Genomic DNA, 12,376 nt, shown 5'->3' with positions numbered 1-12,376 from the left:
GACAAGTCAACTGGGAGGTAATTTGAATGGTGAGAAACTGGAGGAAGTGAAGTGTTTTAGATATCTGGGAGTGGATTTAGCAGCGGATGGAACCATCGAAGCAGAAGTGAGTCACATGGTGTGAGAGGGGGTGAAGGTTCTGGGAACATTTGGAAGGTGAGAACGTTATCTCGGAGAGCAAAAATGGGTATGTTTGAATGAATAGTGTTATATGGTTGCAAGGCATGGGCTATAGATAGGTTTGTGAGGAGGAGGGTGGATGTGCTGGATATGAAATGTTTGAGGACAATATGTGGTGTGAGGTGGTTTGATCGAGTAAGTAATGAAAGGGTAAGAGATGTGCAGTAATAAAAAGAGTGGTGGAGAGAGCAGAAGAGGGTGTATTGAAATGGTTTGGTCACATGGAGAGAATGAGTGAGGATAGATTGACAGAGGATATATGTGTCAGGAGTGGAGGGAACAAGGAGAAGTGGGAGACCAAATTGGAGGTGGAAGGATGGAGTGAAAAAGATTTTGAGCAATTGGGGCCTGAACATACAGGAGGGTGAAAGGCATGCAAGGAATAGAGTGAATTGGAATGATGTGGTATACTGGGGTCGACATGCTGTCAATGGATTGACTAAGGGCATGTGAAGCATCTAGGGTAAACCATGGAAAGTTTTGTTGGGCCTGGATGTGGAAAGAAAGCTGTGGTAATCCAAAAATGACTGAGGTTAGATGAGTGTGAATAAGCCATTTTTCATTTCGTCTGATCTTGACAGAACCTTGCTAAAGAAGGAAATGCATTGGGGGTAGTTATAAAATCAATCAACTGTACACGGTACTAACACTATTTAGTTTGTTCAACATCCCATCATGTTTCTGATGCAAAATCTAATATTTGTACTCAGTCACTGGTGTTATTATAAGAAATCTAAGAGGTAATTACAATATAGCTTTGTCAATGAAATGACAGCACATATGATTGAAAAGCTAGCTTAACACACACTTCTCTGCAATAACAGCAGGATCTAAAAGATGGCAACACTCGTTAAATTTCACATTTCATAAAGTCACACCTTCCTGTCCATCGGCTGTGTAGGTACTTCAGTTATGTAGGAAGGTTTATTGGGGTTACGAACACTTGTTTTTTTGGAGAGCAATGTCAGATACCAAGGTAAATGTATAGGAATGTTTCCTGAAATATTTCAGGTTTGCCAGCATAAAATGGAAATACTATGGGAGAGCCTCTTTCAAAATATCATGTCCTTTCATGCAGCCTTGAGTAATTTAAAAACATATGCAAGTTTTAACATTGGCTTTCCTAATTCATTACCATCACAGAAACAAATACATACTTCTGTTAAATAATGAAGATTCAAAGAGTTTGGATGAATCAATACTGGTGTAGAAGTTGCAGTTAATAACAATGTACAAAGGCAATTAATCACACCTCACTCATATTTGCAACAAAGCATAAAAACAAAATAAATTCTCTCATTTTCTTTTTCTAATATAAACTAATCTTCAATGCCACTTTTTCTAATACTTACCATGCATCAAGCATGTGCCTCTTGACACAATAGTTATCAAATATACCAGCATCACTTGGGTTGAGGGCCTCTCCTGTGGTAATATCTAGACCAACTGGCACTCCTCCACTGCTCTTAAATTCTTCTCGCAGTTTTACAAGACTGTCCATTGGATCATATCCACTGTTACTAGCTGAAATATAAAATGTAATGATAATTTTTAGTACTCATGGCTAGCTAAACATATTAAAGTTGTCAGTGAGAGAAAAGAGGGGCGTTTGGTCGATATTTACAAGGAAGGAGTGCCAATGTACAGACGAGAGTGGTAGGAGGTCAAGAGGAAGGTGCAGAGGTTGAAAAAGAGGGAGAATAAAAGAAATGTTTTGGAAGCAGGTAAATAATGTGCAAAAGACGAGAACAAACGGGAAATCAGTGAAGGGGGAAGTGCAAACAGGAAGTGATAAAGTGAGTGTTTTGAAGGTTTGTTGAATGTGTTTGATGGTATAGTGACAGATTAGGGTGTTTTGGTCAGGGTGGTGTGTGAAGTGAGAGGGTCAGGGAGAATGATATGGCTAAAAGAGAAGTGGTGGTGAACCCTTGCGGAAGATGAAATCTGGCAAGGTGGCAGGTTTGGATGGTATTGCAGTTGAATTTATTAAGAAAGTGGGTGACTGTGTTGTTGATTGGTTGGTAAGGATATTCAACATATGTATGGATTTTCTGTAAGGCTTTCATCACATTCCCATCAGCAGGCCACCAAGTCACTCTCGCAGTTATCATCGTTATGTGTGGGTCTGTGCTACTTGCGCCCAGCTCTTCCAGGAGAGACTGAGCGTAGAATGACAAAAAGTGACAGTAAATGAAGCAAGGGCAGTGGGTAAGGAATGGGAGGTATTTAGGGAAGCAGTGCTGGCAAGCGCAAGAGATGCATGTGGCATGCGAAAGGTGATGAGTTGTGGGATGAAGAAGTAAAGTTGCTCGTGAAAGAGAAAAGAGAGGCATTTAGGAGTGGTACGTACAGGGAAAGAGCACAAATACCTGGGGCATGCTAGAGGTCAAGAGGAATGTGCAGGGGTTAAAAAAGATGGCAAATGAGAGTTGGGGAAAGCAAACTTTAGGAAGAATAAGATGCTTTGAGGGAGGTAAATAATGTGTGAAAGACAAGAGAACATGGGAACATCAATAAAGGGGACAAAAAGGGAAGTGATAACAGGTAGTGATGAAAAAGGAGGAGAATGGGTACAAGTAGATGCAGACTTTCTTTGTCTGTTCCTGGGGCTACCTTGCTAATGCAGGATCAAGTAAGAAAAATAAAATAAAATAAAGGTCGAGGATGGAATGAAGGATAAAAAGAGCCTATGATATCTAAATAAGGATGTGCTGTGTATGCAAAACATTCCTCTCAAAAGGACTGTTAACTATGTGATGAGACGGTGGGAGATGTATGGTGTTTGGGGAGGAGTGGTATGTGAAATGAGAGAGTCATGGAGAGTGTTTGGTGAAGAGAGAAGAGGTGGTGAAAGCCTTGTGCAAGACGAAATGCAGCAAAACAACTGGAGAGGATGGTATTGCAGCTGAATTTATTCAAAAAGGAGGTACCTGTCTTACTGTTTGGTTAGTAAGGATTTTCAGGGTACATATGGATCATGGTGAGGTGCCTAAAGATTGGCAGAATGTATGTATAGTGCTACTGTATAAAGGCAAGGGGGTATAAATGTGAATGTTCACAGTACAGAGGTATAAGTTTGTTGAGTATACCTGTTAAGCTGCATGAGAGGGTATTGATTGTAAGGGTGAAAACATGCACAGAGCATCAGATTGGAGATGACCAATGTGGTTTCAAAAGTGGTAAAGGATATGTGGATCAGGTGTTTGTTTTAAACAATGTGAGTAGGGAATACAAATAAGAAACAGATGGATCTGTATGTGGCATTTATGGATCTGGAGGGGACATATGATAGGGTTGATAGAGACAGTTTGTGGAAAGTCTCAAGAATGTATGGCATGGGAGGTAAACTGTGATAAGCAGTGGGATATTATCAAGAGTGTAAGGCATGTGTGCGAGTAGGAAGAAAGGTGAATGAATGGTCCCCAGTGAAGGTTGGTCTGTGGCTGGGGTGTGTGATGTCACCATAGTTGTTTAATTTGTTTATGGACAAGGTGGTAAGGGAGGAAAATGCAAGTCTTTAAGAGATGGGCGAGCATGCAGTCTGTGAGGGATGAGAGGGCCTAGGAAGTGTGTCAGTTGTTGTTTGCTGATGATACAGCACTGGGGGCAGATTCTACTGAGAATCTGCAGAAGTTAGTGACTGAGTTTTGAAGAGTGTGTGAAAGGAATAAGCTGAGAGTAAATATGAGTAAAAGAAAGGCTGTTTGGTTTAGACGGTTAAGGGCCAGGGTAGTTGGGGTTGTAAGTTTGAACAGAAAAACTTGGAGTATGTGAAATGTTGTATATACCTGGAAGTGGACATAGTAGCAAATGGAACTATGGAAACAGAAGTGAGTCATCGGGTGGGTGAAGGTTATAGGAAAGCTGGAAAATATGAGCAAAGAGAGAATGAAATCTGGATGGGCAAAAATGGATATGTTTGAAGGAATGGTAGTCCCAGCAATTTCATATAAATGGGAGGCATGGGCTTTAGATAAGCTGTGCAAAAAAGGGTGGCTGTGCTGGAAATATGTATGAGGACAATATGTGGTGTGAAGTGGTATGATTAAGTCATGAAAAGGTAGGAGAGATAAAGGTAAGAGAGATGAGTGGCACTAAAAAAGAGAGTGGTTCACAGAGTTGAAGATTGTGTGCTGAAAGGGTTTGGACATATGGACAGAATGAGTGAGGAAAGTAACAGAGGAAATGGGGAGACCAAATTGGAGATGGATGGATGGAGTGAAAGATTTTGAGCTATCGGGGCCTGAACATAAAGGAAGGAGAAAGGCGTTCAAGGGATAGAGTAAATTAGAACACTGTGGTATACTGGCATGCTGTCAATGGACTGAACCATGTCATGTGAAGCGTCCAGGGTAAACAATGAAAAGTTCTGTGGGGCCTGCTTGTGGAAAGGGACCTGTGGTTATGTTGCATTACACATGACATCTAGAGAACGGGTACGAGTAGATGCAGACTTCCTTTGTCTATTCCTGGTGCTACCTTCCTAGTGCAGGATCAAGTATAAAAAAAAAATAAATAAAATAAAATAAAATAAAGGTCGAGGATGGAATGAAGGATAATAAGAGCCTATGATATCTAAATAAGGATGTGATGTGTATGCAAATTATTCCTCTTCAAAGATTCAATCTGGGGACTTGTTGGACATTAAGCATTCTTTAATCAAACTTACGATTTGCCCTACACTCCCCAGTCCTGTGCAAGACCTTCTCATGACTGACAAAATTTTAATGTACTGCATCAAATTGCATCAGTCCCCTCACTCAGAATAGTCTTTCATACGAAACTACATAAGTTTTTCAAATTCTAAGCTCCTATTCTATTCTATTATACTTTGTCACTGTCTCCTGCGTTAGCGCAAGAAAACAGACAAAAGAATGGCCCAACCCACCAACATACATATGTATATACATACACGCCTACACATGCACATATACATTTTTTTTTTTTTTTTTTATACTTTGTCGCTGTCTCCCGCGTTTGCGAGGTAGCGCAAGGAAACAGACGAAAGAAATGGCCCAACCCCCCCCATACACATGTACATACACACGTCCACACACGCAAATATACATACCCACACAGCCCTCCACGGCCCACCCTGGACGCTCCACATGCCCTGATTCAATCCACTGACAGCACGTCAACCCCTGTATACCACATCGCTCCAATTCACTCTATTCCTTGCCCTCCTTTCACCCTCCTGCATGTTCAGGCCCCGATCACACAAAATCCTTTTCACTCCATCTTTCCACCTCCAATTTGGTCTCCCTCTTCTCCTCGTTCCCTTCACCTCCGACACATATATCCTCTTGGTCAATCTTTCCTCACTCATTCTCTCCATGTGCCCAAACCATTTCAAAACACCCTCTTCTGCTCTCTCAACCACGCTCTTTTTATTTCCACACATCTCTCTTACCCTTACGTTACTTACTCGATCAAACCACCTCACACCACACATTGTCCTCAAACATCTCATTTCCAGCACATCCATCCTCCTGCGCACAACTCTATCCATAGCCCACGCCTCGCAACCATACAACATTGTTGGAACTACTATTCCTTCAAACATACCCATTTTTGCTTTCCGGGATAATGTTCTCGACTTCCACACATTTTTCAAGGCTCCCAAAATTTTCGCCCCCTCCCCCACCCTATGATCCACTTCCGCTTCCATGGTTCCATCCGCTGACAGATCCACTCCCAGATATCTAAAACACTTCACTTCCTCCAGTTTTTCTCCATTCAAACTCACCTCCCAATTGACTTGACCCTCAACCCTACTGTACCTAATAACCTTGCTCTTATTCACATTTACTCTTAACTTTCTTCTTCCACACACTTTACCAAACTCAGTCACCAGCTTCTGCAGTTTCTCACATGAATCCGCCACCAGCGCTGTATCATCAGCGAACAACAACTGACTCACTTCCCAAGCTCTCTCATCCCCAACAGACTTCATACTTGCCCCTCTTTCCAAGACTCTTGCATTTACCTCCCTAACAACCCCATCCATAAACAAATTAAACAACCATGGAGACATCACACACCCCTGCCGCAAACCTACATTCACTGAGAACCAATCACTTTCCTCTCTTCCTACACGTACACATGCCTTACATCCTCGATAAAAACTTTTCACTGCTTCTAACAACTTGCCTCCCACACCATATATTCTTAATACCTTCCACAGAGCATCTCTATCAACTCTATCATATGCCTTCTCCAGATCCATAAATGCTACATACAAATCCATTTGCTTTTCTAAGTATTTCTCACATACATTCTTCAAAGCAAACACCTGATCCACACATCCTCTACCACTTCTGAAACCACACTGCTCTTCCCCAATCTGATGCTCTGTACATGCCTTCACCCTCTCAATCAATACCCTCCCATATAATTTACCAGGAATACTCAACAAACTTATACCTCTGTAATTTGAGCACTCACTCTTATCCCCTTTGCCTTTGTACAATGGCACTATGCACGCATTCCGCCAATCCTCAGGCACCTCACCATGAGTCATACATACATTAAATAACCTTACCAACCAGTCAACAATACAGTCACCCCCTTTTTTAATAAATTCCACTGCAATACCATCCAAACCTGCTGCCTTGCCGGCTTGAGCACATATACATACCTATACATATATTTTTCTTTTTCTTTTTCCTACTATTCGCCATTTCCCGCGTTAGTGAGGTAACATTAAGAACAGAGGACTGGGCCTTTGAGGGAATATTCTCACCTGGCCCCCTTCTCTGTTCCTTCTTTAAAAAAAAAAAAAAAAAAAAAAAAAAAAAAAAAAAAAAAAAAAAACGAGAAAGGAGGATTTCCAGCCACCCACTCCCTCCATTTTTAGCCACCTTCTACAACACGCAGGGAATACGTGAGAAGTATTCTTTCTCCCCTATCCCCAGGGATAGGTGTTATCATTAAAAAAAAAAAAATATATATATATATATATATATATATATATATATATATATATATATATATATATATATATATATATATATATATATATATCTTTCTTTCTTTCTTTCATACTATTCGCCATTTCCCGCATTAGCGAGGTAGCGTTGAGAACAGAGGACTGGGCCCTTGAGGGAATATCCTCACCTGGGCCCCTTCTCTGTTCCCTCTTTTGGAAAAAAAAAAAAAAAAAAAAAAAAAAAAAGTGAGGGGAGGATTTCCAGCCCCCGCTCCCTCCCCTTTTAGTCGCCTTCTACGACACGCAGGGAATACGTGGGAAGTATTCTTTCTCCCCTATCCCCAGGGATAATATATATATATATATATATATATATATATATATATATCTCGCTTTTTAAACCAGGTATTCCCAATCATCAGTCCTTTTTCAGCACATAAATCTACAAGCTCTTCACCAGTTCCATTTACAACACTGAACACCCCATGTATACCAATTATTCCCTCAACTGCCACATTACTCACCTTTGCATTCAAATCACCCATCACTATAACCCGGTCTCGTGCATCAAAACCACTAACACACTCATTCAGCTGCTCCCAAAACACTTGCCTCTCTTGATCTTTCTTCTCATGCCCAGGTGCATATGCACCAATAATCACCCACCTCTCTCCATCAACTTTCAGTTTTACCCATATTAATCGAGAATTTACTTTCTTACACTCTATCACATACTCCCACAACTCCTGTTTCAGGAGTATTGCTACTCCTTCCCTTGCTCTTGTCCTCTCACTAACCCCTGACTTTACTCCCCAGACATTCCCAAACCACTCTTCCCCTTTACCCTTGAGCTTCGTTTCACTCAGAGCCAAAACATCCAGGTTCCTTTCCTCAAACATACTACCTATCTCCTTTTTTCACATCTTGGTTACATCCACACACATTTAGGCACCCCACTCTGAGCCTTCGAGGAGGATGAGCACTCCCCGTGTGACTCCTTCTTCTGTTTCCCATTTTAGAAAGTTTATACAAGGAGGGGAGGATAAGTATACTTATGTAAGTAGGAGAGATGGCCAGAGAGCGTTATTGGATTACGTGTTAATTGACAGGCGTGCGAAAGAGAGACTTTTGGATGTTAATGTGCTGAGAGGTGCAACTGGAGGGATGTCTGATCATTATCTTGTGGAGGCTAAGGTGAAGATCTGTATGGGTTTTCAGAAAAGAAGAGTGAATGTTGGGGTGAAGAGGGTGGTGAGAGTAAGTGAGCTTGAGAAGGAGACCTGTGTGAGGAAGTACCAGGAGAGACTGAGTACAGAATGGAAAAAGGTGAGAACAATGGAAGCAAGGGGAGTGGGGGAGGAATGGGATGTATTTAGGGGATCAGTGATGGATTGCGCAAAAGATGCTTGTGGCATGAGAAGAGTGGAAGGTGGGTTGATTAGAAAGGGTAGTGAGTGGTGGGATGAAGAAGTAAGAGTATTAGTGAAAGAGAAGAGAGAGGCATTTGGACGATTTTTGCAGGGAAAAAATGCAATTGAGTGGGAGATGTATAAAAGAAAGAGACAGGAGGTCAAGAGAAAGGTGCAAGAGGTGAAAAAAAGGGCAAATGAGAGTTGGGGTGAGAGAGTATCATTAAATTTTAGGGAGAATAAAAAGATGTTCTGGAAGGAGGTAAATAAAGTGCGTAAGACAAGGGAGCAAATGGGAACTTCAGTGAAGGGCGCAAATGGGGAGGTGATAACAAGTAGTGGTGATGTGAGAAGGAGATGGAGTGAGTATTTTGAAGGTTTGTTGAATGTGTTTGATGATAGAGTGGCAGATATAGTGTGTTTTGGTCGAGGTGGTGTGCAAAGTGAGAGGGTTAGGGAAAATGATTTGGTAAACAGAGAAGAGGTAGTGAAAGCTTTGCGGAAGATGAAAGCCGGCAAGGCAGCAGGTTTGGATGGTATTGCAGTGGAATTTATTAAAAAAGGGGGTGACTGTATTGTTGACTGGTTGGTAAGGTTATTTAATGTATGTATGACTCATGGTGAGGCGCCTGAGGATTGGCGGAATGCGTGCATAGTGCCATTGTACAAAGGCAAAGGGGATAAGAGTGAGTGCTCAAATTACAGAGGTATAAGTTTGTTGAGTATTCCTGGTAAATTATATGGGAGGGTATTGATTGAGAGGGTGAAGGCATGTACAGAGCATCAGATTGGGGAAGAGCAGTGTGGTTTCAGAAGTGGTAGAGGATGTGTGGATCAGGTGTTTGCTTTGAAGAATGTATGTGAGAAATACTTAGAAAAGCAAATGGATTTGTATGTAGCATTTATGGATCTGGAGAAGGCATATGATAGAGTTGATAGAGATGCTCTGTGGAAGGTATTAAGAATATATGGTGTGGGAGGAAAGTTGTTAGAAGCAGTGAAAAGTTTTTATCGAGGATGTAAGGCATGTGTACGTGTAGGAAGAGAGGAAAGTGATTGGTTCTCAGTGAATGTAGGTTTGCGGCAGGGGTGTGTGATGTCTCCATGGTTGTTTAATTTGTTTATGGATGGGGTTGTTAGGGAGGTAAATGCAAGAGTTTTGGAAAGAGGGGCAAGTATGAAGTCTGTTGGGGATGAGAGAGCTTGGGAAGTGAGTCAGTTGTTGTTCGCTGATGATACAGCGCTGGTGGCTGATTCATGTGAGAAACTGCAGAAGCTGGTGACTGAGTTTGGTAAAGTGTGTGGAAGAAGAAAGTTAAGAGTAAATGTGAATAAGAGCAAGGTTATTAGGTACAGTAGGGTTGAGGGTCAAGTCAATTGGGAGGTGAGTTTGAATGGAGAAAAACTGGAGGAAGTGGTGTTTTAGATATCTGGGAGTGGATCTGGCAGCGGATGGAACCATGGAAGCGGAAGTGGATCATAGGGTGGGGGAGGGGGCGAAAATTCTGGGGGCCCTGAAGAATGTGTGGAAGTCGAGAACATTATCTTGGAAAGCAAAATTGGGTATGTTTGAAGGAATAGTGGTTCCAACAATGTTGTATGGTTGCAAGGCGTGGGCTATGGATAGAGTTGTGCGCAGGAGGATGGATGTGCTGGAAATGAGATGTTTGAGGACAATATGTGGTGTGAGGTGGTTTGATCGAGTGAGCAACGTAAGGGTAAGAGAGATGTGTGGAAATAAAAAGAGCGTGGTTGAGAGAGCAGAAGAGGGTGTTTTGAAGTGGTTTGGGCACATGGAGAGAATGAGTGAGGAAAGATTGACCAAGAGGATATATGTGTCGGAGGTGGAGGGAACGAGGAGAAGAGGGAGACCAAATTGGAGGTGGAAAGATGGAGTGAAAAAGATTTTGTGTGATCGGGGCCTGAACATGCAGGAGGGTGAAAGGAGGGCAAGGAATAGAGTGAATTGGAGCGATGTGGTATACCGGGGTTGACGTGCTGTCAGTGGATTGAATCAAGGCATGTGAAGCGTCTGGGGTAAACCATGGAAAGCTGTGTAGGTATGTATATTTGCGTGTGTGGACGTATGTATATACATGTGTATGGGGGGGGTTGGGCCATTTCTTTCGTCTGTTTCCTTGCGCTACCTCGCAAACGCGGGAGACAGCGACAAAGTATAAAAAAAAAAAAAAATATATATATATATATATTATTTTGCTTTGTCGCTGTCTCCCGCGTTTGCGAGGTAGCGCAAGGGAACAGACGAAAGAAATGGCCCAACCCACCCCCATACACATGTATATACATACACGTCCACACACGCAAATATACATACCTATACATCTCAATGTACACATATATATACACACACAGACATATACATATATACACATGTGCATAATTCATACTGTCTGCCTTTATTTATTATTCATTATCAAAAAAAAATATACACGTACATATTCATACTTGCTGCCTTCATCCATTCCCGTTGCCACCCCGCCAAACATGAAATGGCACCCACCTCCCCCCGTGTGCGCACAAGGTAGTGCTAGGAAAAGACAACAAAGGCCACATTCGTTCAAACTGTCTCTAGCTGTCATGTGTAGTGCACCAAAAACACAGCTCCCTTTCCACATCCAGGCCCCACTAAACTTTCCATGGTTTACCCCAGACGCTTCACATGCCTTGGTTCAATCCATTGACAGCACGTTCACCCCGGTATACAACATCGTTCCAATTCACTCTATTCCTTGCGCGCCTTTCACCCTCCTGTATGCTCAGGCCCTGATTGCGCAAAATCTTTTTCAATCCATCCTTCCACCTCCAATTTGGTCTCCCACTTCTCATTCCCTCAACCTCTGACACATACATCCTCTTTGTCAATCTTTCCTCCCTCATTCTCTCCATGTGACCAAACCATTTCAATATACCCTCTTCTGCTCTTTCAACCACTCTTTTCATTACCACAAATCTTTCTTACCCTTTCATTACTTACTCGATCAAACCGCCTCAAACCACATATTGTCCTTAAACATCTCATTTCCAACTAAACCTTAATGTATATAGCAGGGTTCCCTTCGTTTCAGGAACTTTTCTCATTCTTTACGTGTCTTATGTGCTTCAGTTTCTATAAGCCTGCAAAAGTTACCGATGCATTCTGTCAGAGCCAACCCCTTGTCATGTCTCTGCCAAAGGTAAGCTAAATGAATTCTCAATACCTGAGTTGATGCAAGTAAAATCATAAGTAAAAAAAAATTTCAGAAAAGACCACCTTTTTCATTATGAGCAATGAAAATCACTCAGGTCAACATCAACTCAAACATATTTTACTGTAAAATACAGTCTCAAAACGACAAAAATTTAACTAAGTAATGTCACTTACCAAGAGTCTTGGGAATAACTAACAGAGCATCAGCAAAAGCACGAACACCATAGCGTGCACGACCTTTCACCTCAGACTCATACTTCATCAATCGGTCATAAGCAGCAATCTGAAATTTTAAAACATTACCCTTTTGATATATGCTATATTTTGAAACTGAAATTTTGAAACAAAAGTAAAGTATTTCATACTCTTGAATGAAATCTTTGATGGTCATTTGTTTATACTGGATTGGCTTTCTTGCTTAAGCTTTTGATGGTTGCATAGGTGTGGGCAGGGGGAAATGATGGACCAGCAAGCAAATTATGAATTAAATACAAATAAAGTATAACAACTTACTTTGTGTTAACTTTGTGAAGTAATGAATATGTGGGAGGAGGAAATGTGGTTGTGGCATCTGAAAGCTTGAAGTAAGAAAAGGCTACATACTTCTGCCCCTCTTTGTTGCCTTTTACAACATACAAGATATGTATG

The 12,376-nt window shown here is 41.6% G+C and overlaps 1 protein-coding gene across 1 annotated transcript in view; it reads right to left on the bottom strand.

The window, feature by feature from the left end:
- CCT6 (chaperonin containing TCP1 subunit 6) overlaps nucleotides 1-12,376 on the bottom strand; it is a 74,855-nt gene that overhangs the window by 18,193 nt on the left and 44,286 nt on the right. The window contains exons 8-9 of the mRNA XM_071689992.1: nucleotides 11,903-12,011; nucleotides 1,533-1,704 (exon numbers count right to left, since the gene is read on the bottom strand). Of these exons, the coding sequence (XP_071546093.1) occupies nucleotides 1,533-1,704; nucleotides 11,903-12,011 (281 nt within the window). The remainder of the gene's footprint in view (nucleotides 1-1,532; nucleotides 1,705-11,902; nucleotides 12,012-12,376) is intronic.

Source organism: Panulirus ornatus, chromosome 47 (assembly GCF_036320965.1).
Source record: "Panulirus ornatus isolate Po-2019 chromosome 47, ASM3632096v1, whole genome shotgun sequence".
Taxonomy (NCBI): Eukaryota; Metazoa; Arthropoda; class Malacostraca; order Decapoda; family Palinuridae; genus Panulirus; species Panulirus ornatus.
The sequence above is the reverse complement of the archived record's forward strand: the minus strand, read 5'-3'. Positions and strand labels throughout refer to the sequence as shown.